Source organism: Pseudophryne corroboree, chromosome 1 (genome assembly GCF_028390025.1).
Source record: "Pseudophryne corroboree isolate aPseCor3 chromosome 1, aPseCor3.hap2, whole genome shotgun sequence".
Classification (NCBI taxonomy): Eukaryota; Metazoa; Chordata; class Amphibia; order Anura; family Myobatrachidae; genus Pseudophryne; species Pseudophryne corroboree.
The window spans coordinates 667,865,637-667,892,178 of record NC_086444.1 but is presented as its reverse complement, the minus strand read 5'-3'; the positions used below and the strand labels follow the sequence as shown (position 1 = coordinate 667,892,178).

At 45.6% G+C, this 26,542-nt stretch overlaps 1 protein-coding gene across 1 annotated transcript in view; it reads right to left on the bottom strand.

Annotated features, from left to right (window-relative positions):
- SNX30 (sorting nexin family member 30) overlaps window positions 1-26,542 on the bottom strand; it is a 406,405-nt gene that overhangs the window by 86,935 nt on the left and 292,928 nt on the right. The window contains exon 7 of the mRNA XM_063914721.1: window positions 22,188-22,387. Within this exon, the coding sequence (XP_063770791.1) occupies window positions 22,188-22,387 (200 nt within the window). The remainder of the gene's footprint in view (window positions 1-22,187; window positions 22,388-26,542) is intronic.

Sequence of the window (26,542 nt, the reverse complement as noted above, 5' to 3'; positions counted from 1 at the left end):
GCAATACCTCTGTAGCTTTTTGTTGAGGCAGGATGCCATCATCTCTACTTGTGGCAGTTCCCATCGACTTGCAATCTGCGCGAAGACTTCTTGATGAAGTCCCCACTCTCCCGGGTGGAGGTCGTGCCTGCTGAGGAAGTCTGCTTCCCAGTTGTCCACTCCCGGAATGAACACTGCTGACAGTGCAGTTACGCGATTCTCCGCCCAGCAAAGAATTCTGGTGGCTTCCGCCATCGCCACCCTGCTCCTTGTGCCGCCTTGGCGGTTTACATGAGCCACTGCGGTGGTGATGTCTGACTGAATCAGCACCGAACGGTCGCGAAGCAGGGTCTCCGCTTGTCGTAGGGCGTTGTATATTGCCCACAGTTACAGGATGTTTATGTGAAGACAAGTCTCCTGACTTGGCCACAGACCTTGGAAATTTCTTCCCTGTGTGACTGCTCCCCACCCTCGGAGGCTTGCGTCCGTGGTCACCAGAACCCAGTCCTGAATGCCGAATCTGCGGCCCTCGAGAAGGTGAGCACTTTGAGCCACCACAGGAGAGACACCCTTGGCCCTGGGGGAAAGGGTGATCAGCCGATGCGATCCGGACCACTTGTCCAACAGATCCCATTGAAAGGTCCTCGCATGGAACCTGCCGAAGGGAATGGCCTCGTATGATGCCACCATCTTTCCCAGGACTCGCGTGCAGTGATGCACCGACACCTGTTTTGGCTTTAATAGGTCTCTGACCAGTGTCATGAGCTCCTGAGCCTTCTCCATCGGGAGATAAACCCTCTTCTGGTCTGTGTCCAGAATCATGCCCAGGAATGGCAGACGAGTCGTAGGAATCAACTGTGACTTTGGAATATTCAGAATCCAGCCGTGCTGCTGTAACACTTCCCGAGATCAGCAACTGCTCTCTTTACCTCGCCTTTATGAGGAGATCGTCCAAGTACGGGATAATTGTGACCCCTTGCTTTCGCAGGAGCACCATCATCTCCGCCATTACCTTGGTAAATATTCTCGGTGCCGTGGAGAGACCAAACGGCAACGTCTGGAATTAGTAATGACAATCCTGTACCACAAATCTGAGGTATGCCTGATGAGGTGGATAAATGGGGACATGAAGGTAAGCATCCTTTATGTCCAGAGACACCATAAAATCCCCCCCTTCCAGGCTTGCGATGTCCGCTCTGAGCGATTCCATCTTGAACTTGAACCTTTCCAGGTATATGTTCAGGGATTTTAAATTCAATATGGGTCTGACCGAACCGTCCGGTTTCGGTACCACAAACATGGTTGAATAGTAACCCCTTCCCTGTTGAAGGAGGGGAACCTTTACCACTACCTGCTGAAGATACAATTTGTGAATTGCAGCTAACACTATTTCCCTCTCTAACGGGGAAGCTGGCAGGGCCGATTTGAGGTAACGGTGAGGGGGCATCTCTTCGAATTCCAGCTTGTATCCCTGAGACACAATCTCTATAGCCCAGGGATCCACCTGGGAGTGAACCCACTTGTGGCTGAAAATTCGGAGACGCGCCCCCACCGGGCCTAGCTCCGCCTGTGGAGCCCCAGCGTCATGCGGTGGATTTAGTGGAAGCCGGGGAGGGCTTCTGTTCCTGGGATCTAGCTGTATTGTGCAGCTTCTTTCCTCTACCCCTGCCTCTGGCAAGAAAGGACGCACCTCGTACTTTCTTGCCTCTTTGTGATCGAAAGGACTGCATTTGGTAATACGGTGCTTTCTTAGGTTGTGAGGGAATATATGGCAAAAAATTTGACTTTCCAGCCGTAGCTGTGGAGACCAGGTCTGAGAGACCGTCCCCAAACAATTCCTCACCCTTGTAAGGTAAAACCTCCATGTGCCTTTTTGAGTCGGCATCGCCTGTCCATTGCCGAGTCCACAGGACCCTTCTGGCAGAAATCGACATTGCATTTATTCTAGAACCCAGTAGGCTAATGTCTCTTTGGGCATCTCTCATATATAGGACAGCATCTTTTATATGCCCCAGGGTCAGTACTATAGTATCCTTGTCCAAGGTATCAAGTTCCTCAGATAAGGTATCTGTCCATGCTGCTACCGCACTACACATCCAGGCCGACGCAATCGCCGGCCTTAGTAGGGTAACTGAATGTGTATAAATGGACTTCAGGATACCCTCCTGCTTTCTATCCGCAGCATCTTTTAGGGTGGCCGTATCCTGTGACGGCAGGGCTACCCTCTTGGATAAGCGTGTTAAAGCTTTGTCTACCCTAGGGGAGTATTCCCAGCGTAACCTGTCCGTTGGCGGGAAAGGATACGCCATAAGCATACGTTTGGACATCTGCAGTTTTCTATCTGGAGATTCCCAAGCCTTTTCACATAACTCATTTAACTCATGTGAAGGGGGAAAGGTCACCTCTTGCCTTTTTTCCCCATACATATAAACCATCTCGTCAGGGACTGGGGTTTCCTCTGTGATGTGCAACACATCCTTCATTGCTATAATCATGTAACGGATGGCTTTAGCCATTTTAGGCTGTAACTTTGCATCATCGCCATCGACACTGGAGTCGGAATCCGTGTCGACATCTGTGTCAACAATTTGGGATAGTGGGCGCTTCTGAGACCCTGACGGCCTCTGCGACATAGGATCAGGCATGGGCTGAGACCCCAGCTGTCCCAAAGCTTCTGCTTTATCCAACCTTTTATGCAAGGAAGTAACATTATCATTTAAAACCTTTGACATATCCATCCAATCGGGTGTCGGCGCCGTCGGCGGCGACCCCACATTCATTTGCTCCCGCTCTGCTTCCACAGTCTTTCTCGTCAAACATGCCGACACAAGCGTACCGACACACCACACACACAGGGGATGCTCTTTTTGAAGACAGTTCCCTCACAAGGCCCTTTGGAGAGACAGAGAGAGTATGCCAGCACACACCCCAGCGCTATATGTCCCAGGAGTCACACAGTAACTTAGTGTTAACCCAGTAGCTGCTGTATATATTGTTTTTGCGCCAAATTTATGTGCCCCCCTCTCTTTTTACCCTCTTCTACCGTGATTCTGCAGGGGAGAGCCTGGGGAGCTTCCTCTCAGCGGAGCTGTGGAGAGAAAATGGCGCTGAAGCCCCGCCCCCTCAGCGGCGGGCTTCTGTCCCACGTTTATGTGTAAAAATATGGCGGGGGCCCATGCATATATACAGTGCCCAACTGTATATATGCTGCTTTTTTGCCAAGAGGTTCTTAATTGCTGCCCAGGGCACCCCCCCCCCCCTGCGCCCTGCACCCTACAGTGACCGGAGTGTGTGGGTTAGTGTGGGAGCAATGGCGCACAGCTGTAGTGCTGTGCGCTACCTCATATGAAGACTGGAGTCTTCTGCCGCCGATTTTGACGTCTTCTTGCTTCAAACACCGGCTTCTGACTTCTGGCTCTGCGAGGGGGACGGCGGCGCGGCTCCGGGATCGGACTACCAAGGGTGCGATCCTGTGTACGATCCCTCTGGAGCTAATGGTGTCCAGTAGCCTAAGTAGCAGGACCTATCTTCGGTGAGTAGGGCTGCTTCTCTCCCCTCAATCCCACATAGCAGAGAGTCTGTTGCCAGCAGATCTCTCTGAAAATAAAAAAAAAACTAACAAAATACTTTCTTTCTAGCAAGCTCAGGAGAGCTCACTAAGTAGCACCCAGCTCGTCCGGGCACAGATTCAAACTGATGTCTGGAGGAGGGACATAGAGGGAGGAGCCAGAGCACACCAGTATCCAAATTATTTCTTAAAGTGCCCTGTCTCCTGCGGAGCCTGTCTATTCCCCATGGTCCTTACGGAGTCCCCAGCATCCACTAGGACGTTAGAGAAAGGGGTACTATTCCAACTTGATTGTAGTACCGAAACCGGATGGTTCGGTAAGACCAATTTTGTACCTCAAGTCGTTGAAACCGAACTTATGCGTGTTCAAATTGAAGATGGAGTCTCTGAGAGCGGTGATCTCAGGTCTGGAGGAGGGGGAATTCCTAGTGTCTCTGGATATCAAGGATGCAAACCTTCACATTCCGATCTGGCCGCCTCATGAGGCTTACCTATGGTTTGCACTGCAGGACTGTCACTACCAGTTCCAGGCCCTGCCATTTGGTCTCTCCATGGCACCGAGGGTGTCCACCAAGGTGATGGCAGAGATGATGCTTCTACTCCACAAGCAGGGAGTGAAAATAATTCCATACCTGGATAATCTCCTGATAAACGCACCGTCCAGGGAAAGTTTGCTGGACAGCATTGCTCTCTCAATCAAACTTCTCCAGGATCATGGGTGGATTCTGAACCTTCCAAAATCTCACCTAGAGCCAACACAGAGGCTCCCATTCCTGGGAATGATACTGGATATGGAGTCACAGAAGGTGTCCTTCCGTTGGAAAAGGCATTAGTGATCCAGTCGATGGTTCGGGATGTCCTGAAGCCAACCCCAATATAAGTGCATCTATGTATTCACCTTCTGGGGAAAGTGGTGGCTTCTTACGAGGCTCTTCAATACGGAAGGTTTCACAGAAGACCCTACAAGCTCGATCTTTTGGACAAATGGTCCGGATCGCATCTTCACATGCACCAGAGGATCAGTCTGTCGCCAAAAGCCAGGATCTCCCTTCTCCCCTCGTCGAGGGTTGGAGGTTCGGAATTCAGAATTGGATTCTGTTAACCACAGACGCAAGCCTCAGAGGTTGGGGAGCAGTCACTCAGGGAGTGCAATTTCAAGGAAGATGGTCCAGTCAGGAAATCGTCCTTCCAATAAACATTATGGAACTCAGAGCCATTTACAACGCCATTCTGTAGGCCTCACATCTTCTTCAAGATCGGGCCATTCAGGTCCTGTCGAACAATGTGGCGGATAGTAATGTACATAAAACGACAGGGCGGAACGAAAATCAGAGCAGCAATGTCAGAGGTGTCAAGAATTCTCCTCTGGGCAGAGAGAAACGCTGTGGTGTTGTCAGCGGTCTTCATTTAGGGAGTAGACAACTGGGAAGCAGACTTCCTCAGCAAGCATGACCTGCACGCGGGGGAGTAAGGCCTTCACCCTGAAGTGTTCAGGTGCTTGACAAGTCGATGGGGATTGACATGATGGCCTCTCGTCTCAACAAGAAGCTCAAGCGGTATTGTTCCCGGTCGAGAGACCCACAGGCGGTGGCAGTAGATGCCCTGACGACTCCATGGGTCTATCAGAGGGTGTATGTGTTTCCTCCACTTCATCTGATCCCAAGAATTCTAGAGAGAATAAAAAAGAAAAAGGTTCAATCACCCCGGACTGGCCAAGAAGGGCCTGGTACACGGACCTTCTGGAGATGCTCCTCGAAGATCCGTGGCCTCTTCCTCTTCGCGAGGATCTTCTGCAACAGGGCCCGTACGTCTATCAGGGCTTACCATGGCTACATTTGACGGCATGGAAGTTGAACGGCTGATTCTAGCCAGGAGAGGGGTCCCTAATGGTGTGTACACACTGTGAGATCATTGCTATGCCCGATTTTAACTTAGCGATTTCCCCTGAACTCCCCGGAGACCAGCTCCACCGATTTTGACTAACTTTTCTTGAGATATGGACTATGTGTGCTTACGATTTTGGCTTATGTGAGATTTTGGCTTATGTGAGATGAACTAGATAGTACACCGATCTAGCAAGGATTGACTTGCCTGCACAGTCTATATTTTCTTGTGATACCGACCTGGCGGGACAGCGAATCGGAATCGCAAGCGGCACAACACCTTGCAATTTGCACTAACTTTTAATCTCACCGTGTGTACACACCATAACAAGGTTATCCCAACTATGATCCAAGCCAGGAAGGGGGTTGTCTAAGCATTACCATCGTATTTGACAGAAATACGTCTACTGGTGTGAGAGCAGAAAATTTTCTGCGGTGGTATTCCATCTAGGACGTTTCCTGCATTTTCTACAAGCAGGAGTTGATGTGGGCCTACAGCTGGGCTCCATAAAATTCCAGATTTTGGCCTTGTCCATTTTCTTTCAGAAACAACTGGCTTCTCTCCCTGAGGTCCAGATGTTCTTGAAAGGTGTTATGCACATCCAACCTCCCTTTGTGCCTCCCACTGCAGCTTGGGATCTCGATGTGGTGCTGCATTTCCTCTAATCGGACTGGTTTAAGCCGTTACAGGAGGTGGACGTAAAATATCTTACGTGGAAGATCGTCACACTGTTGGCCTTGGCTTCAGCAAGACGTGTGTCAGAGCTGGGGGCTTTGTCTAACAAAAGTCCCTATTTAATTTTCCATGAGGATAGAGCTGAACTCAGAAGTCGTCAGCAATTTCTTCTTAAGGTGGTGTCTGCGTTTCGCATCAACAAACCTATTGCGGTTCCAGTTGTCACAGGCACCTCTGCTACTTCAAGGTCTTTGGATGTCGTGAGGGCTTTGAAGGTGTATGTGAAAAGAACTGCTCGTCACAGAAAGAAGGACTCGCTGTTTGTTCTTTATGATCCCAATAAGATTGGGTGTCCTGCTTCAAAGCAGACTTCCTATCCAGCATGCTTATTCCACAGCAAGTTTGCCATGTCCAAAATCTGTACAGGCCCACTCTTCTAGGTCGGTTGGTTCTTCTTGGGCGGCTGCCCGGGGTGTCTCGGCTTTACAGCTCTGCCGAGCAGCTACTTAGTCAGGTTCGAACACGTTTGCTACATTCTACAAGTTCGATACTTTGACCAAACTGAAGGTCCTCAGAGGCCAATCAGTTCTGCAGGAACCTCAGCATTCTCAGACCCGGTTTGGGAGCATTGGTACATCCCCATGGTACTAAATGGACCCCAGTGTCCTCTAGGTCGCAAGAAAAAATAGGATTTTAATTACCTACCGGTAAATCCTTTTCTCTTAGTCCATAAAGGGTACTGGGTGCCCGCCCAGTACTTCGTTCTTCCTGCACTGTTACTTGGTTAAGTAATGTTGGTTCAGCCGTTGCTGTTCCTGTATCAAGTTTGGTTAGCTTGGCTTTCCTCTTGTTGTGTGTGCTGGTTTGGAATCTCACCACTATCCTTATCTATCCTTCTATCAAATTATGTCTGGTAGGAGGGGCATAGGGGGAGGAGCCAGCTCACACTATCAAATTCTTAAAGTGCCTATGGCTCGTAGTGGACCCGTCTATACCCCATGGTACTAAAATCGACCCCAGTATCCTCTCCGGACTACGAGAAAAGTTTTTACCAGTAGGCAATTAAAATCCTATTTTTACATGCACTCTATTCCAGACTGAAATTACTTTAGGGCAGTAGTTCCCAAACTGGGTGCCATGAGGCACTTGCAGGAGTGCCTCAGGTTGCTAGTTCATGACAAAAATTATTCATAGATAATGCGATAGGCAAAACCAGTATTAGTAGCTGCCAATAATATAATATATGGACAATCAGAAGCACAACCCTGTCTACCACAACATAACTGACCCTAAGAATGACAAACACAATTTACTTAATTTAATAATTTTTCCTGAATTTCTCAATAAGAAACTTTTGGTCTAGTGGCGCCGTGAAAAATATGCTGATAATCTAGGGTGCCGTGATTCAAGAAATTTTGGGAACCACTGCCTTAGGGTAACTAAATTTGTACAAAACAGTATTTCATTAAGGTTCAAATAGTAGTGTAGGTCACAAGGTAGTAGAAGAAGAAATGTAAACTATGACAGCATGAGGGGCTAATTATATTGCAGTGTAATGTGTGAGGGTAATAGAACAGTGGAGCACTATCAAAGCAACACAGCACTGCACTGTTTCCTATTATCTTGGGTTTCACTGAGGGTCAAACTCAGACACCAACATCACACAACTTAGTTTTACACCAGTGGTATGTATTAGCACTTTTATTTACTTTTTAATGTGTGAGGGCTGCATATGGTAACTGGTAATTATTGCAGTCTAGTGGGTGACTGCAGCAATTGGGGCAATTATAATGGCATAATATATTGTTTTTAAGCAAGAAAAAAGGCATTTGTTTCCCCCAGCACCCTGAATGATAACCGTAACCAGATATAAATTCCACATAATAATAGAATTCAGAGATCTTCGTTACACATTTTGCGCAAATGTGTGAATAAGCCCCAAAGCCGCATCAAGGTGTCTCTGTATATTTGGGGACCCTAGCGCTATATCTAGGTGCAGGGTGTGGCTCCCCAAAACACCAGCATAAGCCAGAAAGCCCAGCGTAGCATACACACAGTGAAAAAACTATAGTGTTAATAAATTAGTATTTAGGAAGCCGAAGCTATAGAGAAAGTGATACAAAAATGAAATGCAACGAAGATCTCAGAATTCTATTATTATGTGGAATTTATATCTGGTTACGGTTATCATTCAGGGTGCTGGGGGAAACAAATGCCTTTTTTCTTGCTTAGAAATACCCCTCCCTTTCGAGCACCTGAATGATATCACTAAGCTAATTGAGCATCTACCAATATATATAATATATTGTTTTGCCATATTCTTCTACGACATAAATATTCAAAACAATGTTAATAAAGGAATCATTTAATTCCTACAAAATATAAGATTTTACTTACCGGTAAATCTATTTCTCGTAGTCCGTAGTGGATGCTGGGGACTCCGTAAGGACCATGGGGATAGACGGGCTCCGCAGGAGACATGGGCACTTTAAGAAAGAATTTAGGTTCTGGTGTGCACTGGCTCCTCCCTCTATGTCCCTCCTCCAGACCTCAGTTAGAGAAACTGTGCCCAGAAGAGCTGACCGTACAAGGAAAGGATTTTGGTAATCCAGGGCAAGATTCATACCAGCCACACCAATCATACCGTATAACATGTGAAAACAACCAGTTAACAGTATGACAAACGACAGAGCATCAGGTCAAACCCTGATGCAACCGTAACATAACCCTTATTGAAGCAATAACTATATACAAGCATTGCAGAAGAAGTCCGCACTTGGGACGGGCGCCCAGCATCCACTACGGACTACGAGAAATAGATTTACCGGTAAGTAAAATCTTATTTTCTCTAACGTCCTAGTGGATGCTGGGGACTCCGTAAGGACCATGGGGATTATACCAAAGCTCCCAAACGGGTGGGAGAGTGCGGATGACTCTGCAGCACCGATTGAGCAAACAAGAGGTCCTCCTCAGCCAGAGTATCAAACTTGTAGAACTTTGCAAAAGTGTTTGAACCTGACCAAGTAGCCGCTCGGCAAAGTTGTAATGCCGAGACCCCTCGGGCAGCCGCCCAAGAAGAGCCCACCTTCCTAGTGGAATGGGCCTTAACTGATTTTGGCAGCGGAAATCCAGCCGCAGAATGAGCCTGCTGAATCGAGTTACAAATCCAGCGAGCAATAGTTTGCTTTGAAGCAGGAGCACCAAGCTTGTTGGATGCATACAGGTTAAACAACGACTGTTTTCCTGACCCTAGCCGTTCTGGCTACATAAACCTTCAAAGCCCTGACCACATCAAGCAACTCAGAATTCTCCAAGTCAGTAGTAGCCACAGGCACCACAATAGGTTGGTTTATATGAAAAGATGAAACCACTTTTGGCAGAAATTGTGGACGGGTCCGCAATTCTGCTCTATACTTATGAAAAACCAGATAGGGGCTTTTATGTGACAAAGCCGCCAACTCTGACACACGCCTAGCCGAAGCCAAGGCTAATAGCATGACCACCTTCCACGTAAGATATTTCAACTCCACCGTTTTAAGTGGCTCAAACCAGTGGGATTTCAGGAAACTTAACACCACGTTAAGATCCCAAGGTGCCACTGGAGGCACAAAAGGAGGCTGAATATGCAGCACTCCCATAACAAACGTCTGAACTTCAGGTAGAGAAGCCAACTCCTTTTTGAAAGAAAATGGATAGGGCCGAAATCTGGACCTTAATGGAACCCAATTTTAGGCCCAAATTCACTCCGGACTGTAGGAAGTGAAGGAAACGGCCCAGCTGGTATTCCTCCGCAGGAGCATTCCTGGCCTCACACCAAGCAACATATTTTCGCCATATACGGTGATAATGTTGAGCTGTCACGTCCTTCCTAGCCTTTATCAGTGTAGGAATGACCTCATCCGGAATGCCTTTCTCTGCTAGGATCCGGCGTTCAACCGCCATGCCGTCAAACGCAGCCGCGGTAAGTCTTGGAACAGACAGGGCCCCTGTTGCAACAAGTCCTGTCTTAGAGGAAGAAGCCACGGGTCCTCTGTGAGCATTTCTTGCAGATCTGGATACCAAGTCCTTCGTGGCCAATCTGGAACAATGAGGATTGTTCTCACTCCTCTTTTTCTTATTATCCTCAGCACCATGGGTATGAGAGGAAGAGGAGGAAATACATAGACCGACTGGAACACCCACGGTTTCACCGGGGCGTCCACAGCTATCGCCTGAGGGTCTCTTGACCTGGCGCAATACCTCTGTAGCTTTTTGTTGAGGCGGGATGCCATCATGTCTACTTGTGGCAGTTCCCACCGACTTGCAATCTGCACAAAGACTTCTTGATGAAGTCCCCACTCTCCCGGGTGGAGGTCGTGTCTGCTGAGGAAGTCTGCTTCCCAGTTGTCCACTCCAGGGATGAACACTGTTGACCGTGCGCTTACGTGATTCTCCGCCCAGCGAAGAATTCTGGTGGCTTCCGCCATCGCCACCCTGCTCCTTGTGCCGCCTTGTCGGTTTACATTAGCTACTGCGTTGATGTTGTCTGACTGAATCAGAACCGGTTGGTCGCGAAGCAGGATCTCCGCTTGACGTAGGGCGTTGTATATGGCCCTTAGTTCCAGGATGTTGATGTGAAGGCAAGTCTCTTGACTTGACCACAGACCTTGAAAATTTCTTCCCTGTGTGACTGCTCCCCAACCTCGGAGGATTGCGTCCGTGGTCACCAGGACCCAGTCCTGAATACCGAATCTGCGGCCCTCGAGAAGGTGAGTGCTCTGCAGCCACCACAGGAGTGACACCCTGGCCCTGGGGGATAGGGTGATTAACTGATTCATCTGAAGATGTGATCCGGACCACTTGTCCAGTAAGTCCCATTGAAAGGTCCTCGCATGGAACCTGCCGAAAGGAATGGCCTCGTATGATGCCACCATCTTTCCCAGGACTCGGGTGCAGTGATGTACTGACTCCTGTTTTGGTTTTAATAGGTTCCTGACCAGTGTCATGAGTTCCTGAGCTTTCTCTATCGGGAGATAAACCCTTTTCTGGTCTGTGTCTAGAATCATGCCCAGGAAAGGCAGACAAGTCGTAGGAACCAACTGCGACTTTGGAATATTCAGAATCCAGACGTGTTGCCGTAACACTTCCAGAGAAAGTGCGACGCTGTTCAGCAACTGCTCTCTTGATCTCGCTTTTATGAGGAGATCGTCCAAGTACGGGATAATGGTGACCCCTTTCTTCCGCAGGAGTACCAACATTTCCGCCATTACCTTGGTAAATATTCTCGGTGCCGTGGAGAGACCAAACGGCAACGTCTGAAATTGGTAATGACAATCCTGTACCACAAATCTGAGGTACGCCTGATGAGGTGGATAAATGGGGACATGAAGGTATGCATCCTTTATGTCCAGAGACACCATAAAATCCCCCCCTTCCAGGCTTGCGATGACCGCTCTCAGCGATTCCATCTTGAACTTGAACCTTTTCAGGTATATGTTCAGGGATTTTAAATTCAATATGGGTCTGACCGAACCGTCCGGTTTCGTGACTACAAACATGGTCGAATAATAACCCCTTCCCTGTTGGAGGGGAACCTTGACCACCACCTGTTGAAGATAGAATTTGTGAATTGCAGTTAACACTATTTCCCTCTCGTGGGGGGAAGCTGGTAGGGCCGATTTGAGGTATCGGTGAGGGGGCATCTCTTCGAATTCCAGCTTGTACCCCTGAGACACAATTTCTATCGCCCAGGGATCCACCTGGGAGTGAACCCACTTGTGGCTGAAATTTCGAAGACGTGCCCCCACCGGGCCTAGCTTCGCCTGTGGAGCCCCAGCGTCATGCGGTGGATTTTGTAGAGGCCGGGGAGGACTTCTGTTCCTGGGAACTAGCTGTGTTGTGCAGCTTCTTACCTCTGACCCTGCCTCTGGCAAGAAAGGACGCACCTCGGACTTTCTTGTTTCTTTGTGATCGAAAGGACTGCATTTGATAATACGGTGCTCTCTTAGGCTGTGAGGGAATAAAAGGCAAAAAATTTGACTTTCCAGCTGTAGCTGTGGAGACCAGGTCCGAGAGACCCTCCCCAAACAATTCCTCACCCTTGTAAGGTAAAACCTCCATGTGCCTTTTTGAGTCGGCATCACCTGTCCATTGCCAAGTCCACAGGACCCTTCTGGCAGAAATCGACATAGCATTTATTCTAGAACCCAGTAGACCAATGTCTCTTTGAGCATCTCTCATATATAGGACAGCGTCTTTAATATGCCCCAGGGTCAACAATACAGTATCCTGGTCTAAGGTATCAATTTCCTCAGATAAGGTATCTGTCCATGCTGCTACAGCACTACACACCCAGGCCGACGCGATTGCCGGCCTCAGTAAGGTACCTGAATGTGTATAAATGGACTTCAGGGTAACCTCCTGTTTGTGATCCGCAGCATCTTTGAGGGTAGCCGTATCCTGTGACGGCAGGGCTACCTTCTTGGATAAGCGTGTTAAAGCTTTGTCCACCCTAGGGGAGGATTCCCAGCGTAACCTGTCCGTTGGCGGGAAAGGATACGCCATAAGAATCCTTTTGGAAATCTGCAGTTTTTTATCTGGAGAGTCCCAAGCCTTTTCACATAACTCATTTAGCTCGTGTGAGGGGGGAAAGGTTACCTCCGGCTTCTTTTCCCCATACATATGCACCCTCTTGTCAGGGACTGGGGTTTCCTCTGTGATGTGCAACACATCCTTAATTGCTATAATCATATAACGGATGGATTTAGCCAATTTTGGCTGTAACTTTGCATCATCGTAATCGACACTGGAGTCAGAGTCCATGTCGGTATCTGTGTCAACAGTTTGGGATAGTGGGCGCTTCTGAGACCCTGATGGCCTCTGTGACATAGGATCAGGCACGGGTTGGGACCCTGACTGTCCCGAGGCTTCAGCTTTTTCTAACTTTTTATGCAAGGAATTTACATTATCATTTAAAACCTTCCACATATCCATCCAATCAGGTGTCGGCACCGTCGGCGGATACACCACATTCATTTGCTCCCGCTCTGCTTCCACATAGCCTTCCTCATCAGACATGTCGACACAAGCGTACCAACACACCACACACACAGGGAATGCCCTCTCTGAAGACAGTTCCCCCACAAGGCCCTTTGGAGAGACAGAGAGAGAGTATGCAAGCACACACCCCAGCGCTATAAACCCAGGAATAACACAGTAACTTAATGTTAACCCAGTAGCTGCTGTTTATATTGCTTTTTGCGCCTAATTATGTGCCCCCCCTCTCTTTTACCCTCTTCTACCGTGTATCTGCAGGGGAGAGCCTGGGGAGCTTCCTCTCAGCGGAGCTGTGGAGAAAAAATGGCGCTGGTGAGTGCTGAGGAAGAAGCCCCGCCCCCTCGGCGGCGAGCTTCTGTCCCGCTTAAATATGCAAAAAAATTTGGTGGGGGCTCATACATATATACAGTGCCCAGCTGTATATATGCTTAACTTTGCCAAAAGAGGTCTCCCCCCCCCCCGCGCGCCCTGCACCCTTGCAGTGACCGGAGTATGTGTAGGTGTGTGGAGCAATGGCGCACAGCTGCAGTGCTGTGCGTTACCTCAGTGAAGAGCATGGAGTCTTCTGCCGCCTGTGAAGTCTTCTTTGCTTCTCATACTCACCCGGCTTCTGTCTTCCGGCTCTGCGAGGGGTACGGCTGCACGGCTCCGGTACCGGACGGCGAGGGTGAGATCCTGCGTACCGATCCCTCTGGAGCTAATGGTGTCCAGTAGCCTAAGAAGCAGGACCTAGCTTCAGAGAGAAGGGCTGCTTCTCTCCCCTCAGTCCTACGATGCAGGGAGTCTGTTGCCAGCAGAGCTCCCTGAAAATAAAAAACCTAACAAAATACTTTCTCTCAGCAAACTCAGGAGAGCTCACTGAAAAGCACCCAGCTCGTCTGGGCACAGTATCAAACTGAGGTCTGGAGGAGGGGCATAGAGGGAGGAGCCAGTGCACACCAGAACCTAAACTCTTTCTTAAAGTGCCCATGTCTCCTGCAGAGCCCGTCTATCCCCATGGTCCTTACGGAGTCCCCAGCATCCACTAGGACGTTAGAGAAATGTAAAGTGACCACTGCTGCCAACAAATAATTTATTACATATTAGTTTCTGCAGATTATATGACAGTAGGGTAAATGAAATAAATGCAGTACATGGTTTCACTTTCATGTATTATCATGTATCTAATGCACAACGCTATGGATTCTCACCCCTGGTTTTTACTGTACCACTACATTTTTAGTATCATATTATGTGATACTTAGGGGTATACTTGCAGTTGAAAACTGACGTCTGCCGGAAAGACGGCAGTTTTTGACTTTTCTAAGTCGGAAGGGGTTCCAACCTTTTTAATACACCACAGAATTTTCCGACAAGTTGGGAATTTCCAACTTGACGGAAAGCACGTGGATCGGCGGTATAGCCGCCAATCCGTGTGCTTCTGTCTGAAACAGGGCCAAATCCGACAGGTTTTGGCCCCCGTTTCTGACCATCTCAATCCGACTTTAAAAAAAGTCAGATTGAGATGAGGGATCTGAGAGGAGGAGACGGGGGAGAGCAGCGGGGAGACTGGGGAAAGCAGCAGCTACAGCAGCGTAGCAGGAAGATGGGGCACAGCCGCACTCAGGGCAGCGTCCACCCGGCTCCAGCAAGTGCCTGTCGAATTTGGCAACTTTCATTAGATTCCAACGTATTGACATTAAGTTTTATCAGATGTAAATTTTATTATATAGATCAGTTTTTATTTTGAAGCAGGAGTCACAACAGTTCTCCTGACTCAGACTTCACCCAAAACTGTCTCCAGCTCCACAGCCTTGTATATTTGGTTAATCTTTAGAAAACTGCACATTATTTAGGCAACTGTCAGGCTTCGTATGACCACAAGTTTTAACCCTTGAAACCGGACTCTTAAAAACAGAGGTTAATTCAGATTTAAGCATATGCGGAAATCTGTTTTGATTTTAGACGGATCTCTTGCACCAAGGATAGGTATAGCGCAAACATGTTATATAAAACAATGTAAAGTTCTTTAACTGCACACCAGACTTGTGTTTCATATTGATAGAGGAGCAACAGAAGTAGCATGTGTGCAGCAAAAGTAATTTCTAAGAAAATGTTGGTGCACTGTGCATTACCTTGTATTTATTTAGAATGGTAATGTGTGTGGCCCAGTTCTTTCACAAGTTATACATGCATGTTAAGGCTCAATTCTCACAGTATATTTAACATTATACATACATATATATATATATATATATATATATATATATATATATACACATATATATATATATATATATATGTATATATTTAGAAATTCCAATGGTCGGCACTCACGTCTGTCCCATACGTATTACTTGCCAAGGTGCTGCGTCGACAGAAAGTATGTAGGTACACCCAGAAAACGGCACTCACTGGTCTCACAAGAAAATACTGGACAACGTCCTCTTATCAACGTTTCGGGTTTATTTCAACCCATCATCAGGATACACATAACAATTAACATATGACATAGACATACCTTATATACCCCTCCATGCAGCCAAACGAGCGCGCCAATCTCAAAACTCAGGCGTCTAATCAATGTAGTACATCCCTTTTACGGAAGTCTCAACACGTAACTCGCAGCGCGCCCGGTTGTCATAGCAACCCGTCAAACAAACTCACGGCCATTAGTAATGACGTCGTACCTGTAACGGCACCCGTCAAACAGGATTGATCTCAAGAAACCACTCAGTGGCTGTGCCGCTTCCCTCTCACGGAGCTCGCCAGCCGCCGTGGTTGTTGTCTTAGCAACCCAATAATACTGTCCACATAGACCAGCAAATGCGTCTGGTATCCATGGCAGCCCGTTTGGCTGCACAGACATATACAATACCACCACATACCCACAAAAACACAATCAATAACCAAATACATAAAATACACATCAAACAAAGTGCTAGTGCATAAAGAATAGTAATAAAGAAGCATCAAAACTGCAAGTATATTTCTAGGTAGAGTTAATGCAGCCACTAAACCCATATCTATGATTATATAGGTGTATCCACCAAATATGATAATTCATAGATAGATCAAAACTTACATCCCCCTAGATTACCAATACATATTATAAGAGAGATGGTCATTTAGACCCCTAGGTTTAACAGTATCCAAAACCTGTATCCATTTGGTCTCAATCTGTAACAACCTTTTGTGCCGATCTCCCCCTCTTGGGCTCTCCGGCACATGGTCAATAATAAGATACCTAAGGCTGGATAAAGGGTGATTGTTCTCAACAAAATGTCTCGCCACCGGTTGCTCCGATGGCTTCCCCATCAAAGCAGCCCTAATCGACGACCTATGAAGGGTCATCCGTTCTCTAAAAGTACGTATAGTCTTGCCTATATAACAAAAGCCACACGGACACTTAATCATATAGACTACAAAGCTTGTTGTACATGTAACTGCTGATCTAATTGAGTACCTCTTACCGCTATGTGGGTGGTAAAAACATTTACTGGCAACCATATACCGGCATGTTGTACACCCAGAACATTTATAACAGCCCCCACTTTTGATTTGCACTCGAGGGTCATAATGCATCTGTTCCGTAATATCTGGGTGTACTACCCAGTCTCGAATATTCTTTCCCCTCTTCAGACAAGACATCACTTGCAATGGTCTAAATACCTTGGAGTCCTTATCACTCTGCATTATAGGCCACAAGGTCCTCACAGCTCTCTCCACAGAACCATGTGAGGTATTAAATCTCCTCACCCAATGTAATTTGTCAGATATCTGTTTCCTATCTGTTTGATTCAATAAAGCTTCTCTTGGCATTAAACCCACCTTTCTCCTAGCCTCAGAGAGTACATTATCAGGATAGCCACGTTCCACAAATTTATCTGACATTCTCTCAAGATCTCTAGCTACTACCTGATCATCACTTGTAATCCTTTTAACTCGTAACAGCTGCGAAAAAGGTAAACTCTTTTTCATCGCAGCTGGGTGATGGCTCTTAAAAGATAGTAACGTGTTTCTATCTGTGGGTTTAGAGTAAATGGAAGTGGTAAGTATACCATCCTGAAGTGTGATATTCACATCCAAATAGTAAATACTATCCAGACTACAGGTGTATGTGTACTTAATAGGACAATTACGCTCGTTAATCGAATCTACCAATTCCACAAAACTAGTATAATCACCTCTCCAAAACAATATGATGTCGTCGATGTACCTGTAATAAAACAGAATTTTATCTCTAACATCTCTATTGAAAAAACATTCCTTTTCAATTCCAAACATGTATGCATTCGCATAGGCTGGTGCGACATGAGAACCCATCGCACAGCCTTTCAGTTGTAAATAATATCCACCATTATGATAGAAATAATTATTATGCAGTACAAAATCAAGAAGAGAGATCAGAAAGTCCAAGTCAGGACCATTATAGCTTGTGCACTCATTTAGCAACTCCTTAACCGCTCGTATGCCATCGTCATGAGGAATATTCGTGTACAGCTAATAATGTCCAGAGTACACATCCATGTATTCACAGGTATACTTCCAAGTTCTTTAAGTTTTACCAACAGAGATGTAGTGTCCTTAAGATAAGTCCGTTGTGATTGCACACTTGGCTGGATGTAATAATCCAAGTACTCAGAGATCTTACTACACAATGACTCCCTTGCAGAAATTATGGGACGGCCCGGCGGCCTCTCCAAATTCTTATGAATTTTAGGTAGACTATACAACAGTGGTACCCTCGGACAGTCTACTTTCAAATAGAGGGAAGTATCTTCATCAATAATCGCCTTATTCACAGCTTCATCTAATAAAGTGTCCAGTGCAAATTTATATTCATTAGTAGGATCATGTGTTAATTTACGGTAGGTACTAGTGTCCGACAACTGCCTTTCAATTTCATTGCAGTAGTCGGTGACATTCTGCACCACTATACCACCGCCTTTATCTGCGGCCCGAAATACCACATCCTTATAACTTCCCAAATTTTTTAAAGCCTTATATTCAGATGGTGATAGATTGGACCTACACAGTCCCTGTTTCCTAGATTGCTCAACAACTTGGCAGTCCAGTGCCCTCATAAAAGCCATAATTGATGTATTCCTTGAAGATGGATCAAATGTCGACTTCCTCTTAAAAATCTTCACTGTCTGAGCATCACCCTTACTATCACTTTTATCACCAAAAAACTCTTTCAATTTTAGCTGACGATGCAAATGAGACTGATCAATTTTCCAATGTAGATCATTGAATGGGACTGTCGGCACAAACCCCAAACCTTTATTCAATACCTTAATTTCTATATCAGTCAAAATCCTAGATGACAAATTAAATACCAAATTCATTTCTTGCTCCGACCCCTTTTGGCTGTTCCGGCGGCAACGTTGATAAGAGGACGTTGTCCAGTATTTTCTTGTGAGACCAGTGAGTGCCGTTTTCTGGGTGTACCTACATACTTTCTGTCGACGCAGCACCTTGGCAAGTAATACGTATGGGACAGACGTGAGTGCCGACCATTGGAATTTCTGTAGCATAAGTTTGATCTGGGATTGGATAATCTGAGTCAACTTAGTCTGTCTGAGCACCCCATTCCCCTGTAAATTGTCGACTTATGTACTCTCTCGCATTATGATACCATTACAGTCACCACTGGATTACAACTTGTCTGCATCTGTTTAGATTCAGTTTTGTGGAGACATTTGGTCTTTAACAGGCCTATTTGCACCAATTCACTTGATTTTTTGCACAGCACTGAAGCACTTTTCACAAGTATATTGGTATAATGGTATAATGACGTCACATGTTGAGCAATCTAGGAAACAGGGACTGTGTAGGTCCAATCTATCACCATCTGAATATAAGGCTTTAAAAAATTTGGGAAGTTATAAGGATGTGGTATTTCGGGCCGCAGATAAAGGCGGTGGTATAGTGGTGCAGAATGTCACCGACTACTGCAATGAAATTGAAAGGCAGTTGTCGGACACTAGTACCTACCGTAAATTAACACATGATCCTACTAATGAATATAAATTTGCACTGGACACTTTATTAGATGAAGCTGTGAATAAGGCGATTATTGATGAAGATACTTCCCTCTATTTGAAAGTAGACTGTCCGAGGGTACCACTGTTGTATAGTCTACCTAAAATTCATAAGAATTTGGAGAGGCCGCCGGGCCGTCCCATAATTTCTGCAAGGGAGTCATTGTGTAGTAAGATCTCTGAGTACTTGGATTATTACATCCAGCCAAGTGTGCAATCACAACGGACTTATCTTAAGGACACTACATCTCTGTTGGTAAAACTTAAAGAACTTGGAAGTATACCTGTGAATACATGGATGTGTACTCTGGACATTATTAGCTTGTACACGAATATTCCTCATGACGATGGCATACGAGCGGTTAAGGAGTTGCTAAATGAGTGCACAAGCTATAATGGTCCTGACTTGGACTTTCTGATCTCTCTTCTTGATTTTGTACTGCATAATAATTATTTCTATCATAATGGTGGATATTATTTACAACTGAAAGGCTGTGCGATGGGTTCTCATGTCGCACCAGCCTATGCGAATGCATACATGTTTGGAATTGAAAAGGAATGTTTTTTCAATAGAGATGTTAGAGATAAAATTCTGTTTTATTACAGGTACATCGACGACATCATATTGTTTTGGAGAGGTGATTATACTAGTTTTGTGGAATTGGTAGATTCGATTAACGAGCGTAATTGTCCTATTAAGTACACATACACCTGTAGTCTGGATAGTATTTCCTATTTGGATGTGAATATCACACTTCAGGATGGTATACTTACCACTTCCATTTACTCTAAACCCACAGATAAAAACACGTTACTATCTTTTAAGAGCCATCACCCAGCTGCGATGAAAAAGAGTTTACCTTTTTCGCAGCTGTTACGAGTTAAAAGGATTACAAGTGATGATCAGGTAGTAGCTAGAGATCTTGAGAGAATGTCAGATAAATTTGTGGAACGTGGCTATCCTGATAATGTACTCTCTGAGGCTAGGAGAAAGGTGGGTTTAATGCCAAGAGAAGCTTTATTGAATCAAACAGATAGGAAACAGATATCTGACAAATTACATTGGGTGAGGAGATTTAATACCTCACATGGTTCTGTGGAGAGAGCTGTGAGGACCTTGTGGCCTATAATGCAGAGTGATAAGGACTCCAAGGTATTTAGACCATTGCAAGTGATGTCTTGTCTGAAGAGGGGAAAGAATATTCGAGACTGGGTAGTACACCCAGATATTACGGAACAGATGCATTATGACCCTCGAGTGCAAATCAAAAGTGGGGGCTGTTATAAATGTTCTGGGTGTACAACATGCCGGTATATGGTTGCCAGTAAATGTTTTTACCACCCACATAGCGGTAAGAGGTACTCAATTAGATCAGCAGTTACATGTACAACAAGCTTTGTAGTCTATATGATTAAGTGTCCGTGTGGCTTTTGTTATATAGGCAAGACTATACGTACTTTTAGAGAACGGATGACCCTTCATAGGTCGTCGATTAGGGCTGCTTTGATGGGGAAGCCATCGGAGCAACCGGTGGCGAGACATTTTGTTGAGAACAATCACCCTTTATCCAGCCTTAGGTATCTTATTATTGACCATGTGCCGGAGAGCCCAAGAGGGGGAGATCGGCACAAAAGGTTGTTACAGATTGAGACCAAATGGATACAGGTTTTGGATACTGTTAAACCTAGGGGTCTAAATGACCATCTCTCTTATAATATGTATTGGTAATCTAGGGGGATGTAAGTTTTGATCTATCTATGAATTATCATATTTGGTGGATACACCTATATAATCATAGATATGGGTTTAGTGGCTGCATTAACTCTACCTAGAAATATACTTGCAGTTTTGATGCTTCTTTATTACTATTCTTTATGCACTAGCACTTTGTTTGATGTGTATTTTATGTATTTGGTTATTGATTGTGTTTTTGTGGGTATGTGGTGGTATTGTATATGTCTGTGCAGCCAAACGGGCTGCCATGGATACCAGACGCATTTGCTGGTCTATGTGGACAGTATTATTGGGTTGCTAAGACAACAACCACGGCGGCTGGCGAGCTCCGTGAGAGGGAAGCGGCACAGCCACTGAGTGGTTTCTTGAGATCAATCCTGTTTGACGGGTGCCGTTACAGGTACGACGTCATTACTAATGGCCGTGAGTTTGTTTGACGGGTTGCTATGACAACCGGGCGCGCTGCGAGTTACGTGTTGAGACTTCCGTAAAAGGGATGTACTACATTGATTAGACGCCTGAGTTTTGAGATTGGCGCGCTCGTTTGGCTGCATGGAGGGGTATATAAGGTATGTCTATGTCATATGTTAATTGTTATGTGTATCCTGATGATGGGTTGAAATAAACCCGAAACGTTGATAAGAGGACGTTGTCCAGTATTTTCTTGTGAGACCAGTGAGTGCCGTTTTCTGGGTGTACCTATGTATATATTTATATATATATATATATATATATATATATATATATATATATATATTTATTTATAAAGATAGTTAAATGCTCAAAGGGACATAAAAACATTTCTACAAGAAGCTTAAGGTTTGTGAATCAACATTTTAGATCCAGTGAGGATCTTTTTCCATGTGTAAAAATACTGCACAACCAGTGCAGAGTTTGTCATCTGAACTGTACATGGACCCTGCCTTTCAGTCCTTGGACCCATGTGTGACCAGCTTTACTGCTGCAGAGAATATAAAAAGTTCATGCTTTCTATAGCAAATTCGTAAAAGAGTAAAGAAATATTCTCACTATCAATTGGAAGATCTGAATTACAAAAGAAGAAGACATATTCAAGTTTCTGTCATCAAGAGAATCTTCAGTAGTTTGAGAACACTTTAATAAAATATAACACAGGATTGTTTAAAGAGAGCCTGTGACATCAAAGAAAGTCAAATTTCAACTTATATCCTGTCTTATAAAGTGAGCAAGGCACCATTCAAGAAGGACTTTCTCTAAGTGATAACAGGTTTACATTAAAAGCACATATATGATCAGCTCAGGTTACCTTCATTGATTCAGAGTAAAGGATATACTCTCTTAGTACTGGCAAGAAGTCCTCTGTCATATCTTCTGTCAGCTCTTCCAGTGCTGTGCTGCAATTTCCAATGCAGGCAGACACTCCCTCCAGGGGCTCGCGTAGCTCTCGTTCTAGAGCGCTCCAAGTAGAATAGACAGGCCCGTACTCCCGAAGCTCCACCAGGTACTCTGACACAGAACATGAGGTCTTTTTAGACAGAGAGCACTGTGATTATGTTCCAACCAAATGATGTGCTAAATGATGTGCTATTCACTTCACGCATGTATTCATATTTTATGGGACAATAAAAAAAATGTAAGTATATAAAATGAAAGAATAGCACATTAGACCTATGGCCTTATCATCGGTTGTGATCAACAGTAAAATATAAAAATGGCCTGTAGTCAAATGACCACATTTCAGAGGAAGGTGAGCTTTTCTTGAACAACAACTCAATTGCAAATAGTATACGTCTATATCTGCTATGAAATAATATGAAAGCGTCATTCATTTAATCATCAGGACAACTATTTTCTGTACAGTATCATTTGAACATTCTATGTGCAGAAGATAAACCAAGCATAGAGTGCACCCTATGTCTGGCCAAATTTCCGTAACAGGATCCACAGTATTCCCTACCAACAGCCTGGCTTCTGGTTATATGCTCTAGGTGAGTGTTTAGGAAAGAAAGCTTTTACTCCATGGAAATCTCCAACACCTTTTATTACACTATCAACAATTCACAGATTTACTATGCTGACAGCTTTCCTCTGAGTCACACAGTTCATTCGGCATGTCTCTCTGCAAAACTGTTACATTGTAGGAAACACCCTGGAGTCATAGGGTTATATGCAATTCACGGCGAATCGCGGCAAATTATCACCGTTTTTTAATTCGACACAATTCGACAGGTGAATTCCGGCAGGTGGCTGCCGGAATTCACCATATTCAATGAAAAACGGATTCGACAGTCCCGCGGGCGAAAATCGTCCGATTTGCCGAATTTTGCCGCGATTTAAAAAAACAGGAAAAAACGGGAAAACCCGAAAAAAATGGCGTGGGGTCCCCCCTCCAAAGCATAACCAGCCTCGGGCTCTTCGAGCTGGTCCTGGTTCTAAAAATGCGGGGAAAAATTGGGCAGGGATCCCCCGTATTTTTAAAACCAGCACTGGGCTCTGCGCCTGGTGCTGGTGCAAAAAATACGGGGGACAAAACGAGTAGGGGTCCCCCGTATTTTTCACACCAGCATCGGGCTCCACTAGCTGGACAGATAATGCCACAGCCGGGGGTCACTTTTATACAGTGCCCTGCGGCCGTGGCATTAAATATCCAACTAGTCACCCCTGGCCGGGGTACCCTGGGGGAGTGGGGACCCCTTCAATCAAGGGGTCCCCCCCCCCCAGCCACCCAAGGGCCAGGGGTGAAGCCCGAGGCTGTCCCCCCCATCCAAAGGCTGCGGATGGGAGGCTGATAGCCTTGAGTAAAATGACAAGAATATTGTTTTTTCCAGCAGTACTACAAGTCCCAGCAAGCCTCCCCCGCAAGCTGGTACTTGGCGAACCACAAGTACCAGCATGCGGGAGAAAACCGGGCCCGCTGGTACCTGTAGTTCTACTGGAAAAAAAATACCCAAATAAAAACAGGACACACACACCGTGACAAGTAAAACTTTATTATACACTGCCGACACACATACTTACCTATGTTGACACGCCGACTGCCACGGTCTCCGACGATCCGAGGGTACCTGTGAAAACAATTATACTCACCTTCCAGCGTCCAGAGGTACATCCACGTCCAGAGATAATCCACGAACTTGTTAAAAAACAAAAAACGAACACCCGTTCCATGCCGGACTGAAAGGGGTCCCATGCTTTCACATGAGACCCCTTTCCACGAATGCCGGGACATCACGTGACTCCTGTCACTGAAGTCCCTTCAGCCAATCAGGAAGCGCTACTTCCGTGGCGCTCACCTGATTGGCTGTGCGCTGTCTGAGCTGTCAGACAGCGCATCGCAAAGCCGCTCCATTAGTTTCAATGGTGGGAACTTTGCCGTCAGCGGTGGGGTTACCCGCGGTCAGCCGCTGACCGGCGGGTGACCTCACCGCTAGCCGCTAAGTTCCCACCATTGAATATAATGGACGGAGCTGTGCGATGCGCTGTCTGAGTTCAGACAGCGCACAGCCAATCAGGTGAGCGCAACGAAGTTGCGCTTCCTGATTGGCTTTAGAGACCTTTGTGTGACAGCTGTCACTGACAGGTCTCATTCGTGGAAAGGGGTCTCATGTGTCAGCATGGGACCCCTTTCAGTCCGGTGGTCCGGGTGTTCGTTTTCTTTTTTTGCCAAGTCCGTGGATTTATCTCTGGACCATGGCTGAGGTGAGTATATTGATCTTTTCTTTTCAGGTATCCGTGGATTCTACATGGAGAAGAGGACCGATGTCGGCGTGTGAACATAGGTAAGTATGTGTGTGTCGGCAGTGTGTAATAAAGTTTTACTGTCACGGTGTCTGTGTACTGTTTTTATTTGGGTATTTTTTTTTCAGTAGAACTACAGGTACCAGCGGGCCCGTTTTTCTCCCGCATGCTGGTACTTGTGGTTCTCCAAGTACCAGCTTGCGGGGGAGGCTTGCTGGGACTTGTAGTTCTTCTGGAAAAAACTATATTCTGTCATTTTACTCAAGGCTATCAGCCTCCCATCCGCAGCCCTTGGATGGGGGGGACAGCCTCGGGCTTCACCCCTGGCCCTTGGGTGGCTGGGGGGGGGGGACCCCTTGATTGAAGGAGTCCCCACTCCCCCAGGGTACCCCGGCCAGGGGTGACTAGTTGGATATTTAATGCCACGGCCGCAGGGCACTGTATAAAAGTGACCCCCGGCTGTGGCATTATCTGTCCAGCTAGTGGAGCCCGATGCTGGTGTGAAAAAATACGGGGGACCCCTGCTCGTTTTGTCCCCCGTATTTTTTGCACCAGCACCAGGCGCAGAGCCCGGTGCTGGTTTTAAAAATACGGGGGATCCCTGCCCAATTTTTCCCCGCATTTCTAGAACCAGGACCAGCTCGAAGAGCCCGAGGCTGGTAATGCTTTGGAGGGGGGACCCCACGCCATTTTTTTTTTATTATTTTACCGTTCCAGCAATAAAAAATAAAATAATAATAATAATATTTTTAAAAATATGTAAATAATACAAGTGCCTCCAAAAAAAAAAAAAAAAAAAAGTACCTAATCCCTTCTAATATAAATAGATATGCTATTCCCAAAAAAAAAAAAAAACACAAAAAAAAAACATGTTTAAATTTTTTTTTATTGTTTTCACCCTCCAAAGTGTGGCGGATTGAAAATGACGAATTTACTGTCTAAAAGCACTGCTGTCGAATTTCCAAACTTGAATTGAATATGCTTTTGTAAATTGCAGCACTTGTATCATTGCAGAAAAGTCGAATTTGCAAAAAGTCGAATTTCAAAAAGTCGAATTTTGAAAGTCCGTTTTTTTGACGGAAAGCACTGAATTGCATTGACAATTTTTTTTTTTTTGGCGAAAATGACCCGAAATTCGACAATTTCGGGAATTCGACCGCAATTGCATATACCCCATAGGGGTATATGTAATTGCGGTTGAATTCCCGAAATTGTCGAAAAACTGGACTTTTACGCCAAAAAAAAAATTTCGACAACGCAATTCAGTACTTTCCGTCAAAAAAACGGACTTTCCAAATTCGACTTTTTGAAATTCGACACTTTTGTCAAATTCGATATTTCTGCAATGGTACAAATGCGGCAATTCGCCAAAAGTATATTCAATTGAAGTTTGGAAATTCGACAACAGTGCTTTAAGACAGTAAATTCGTCATTTTCAATCCGCCACACTTTGGTGGTAGAATCTAATGAAAAAAATTTAAAACATGTTTTTTTTGGTGTTTTTTTTTATTGGTAATAGCATATCTATTTATATTAGAAGGGATTAGCTACTTGGTTTGTCTATTTTGGAGGCACAAGTATTATTTATATATTTTTAAAAATATTTTTTTTTTAAATGGAATGGTAAAAACCCGGAAAAAAATGGCGTGGGATCCCCCCTCCTAAGCATAACCAGCCTCGGGCTCTTCGAGCCGGTCCTGGTTCTAAAAATCCGGGGGGGAAAATGACAGGGGATCCCCCGTATTTTTAAAACCAGCACCGGGCTCTGCACCTGGTGCTGGTGCAAAAAATACGGCGGACAAAAAGAGTAGGGATCCCCCGTATTTTTTACACCAGCATCGGGCTCCACTAGCTGGACAGATAATGCCACAGCCGGGGGTCACTTTTATACAGCGCCCTGTGGCCGTGGCATTAAATATCCAA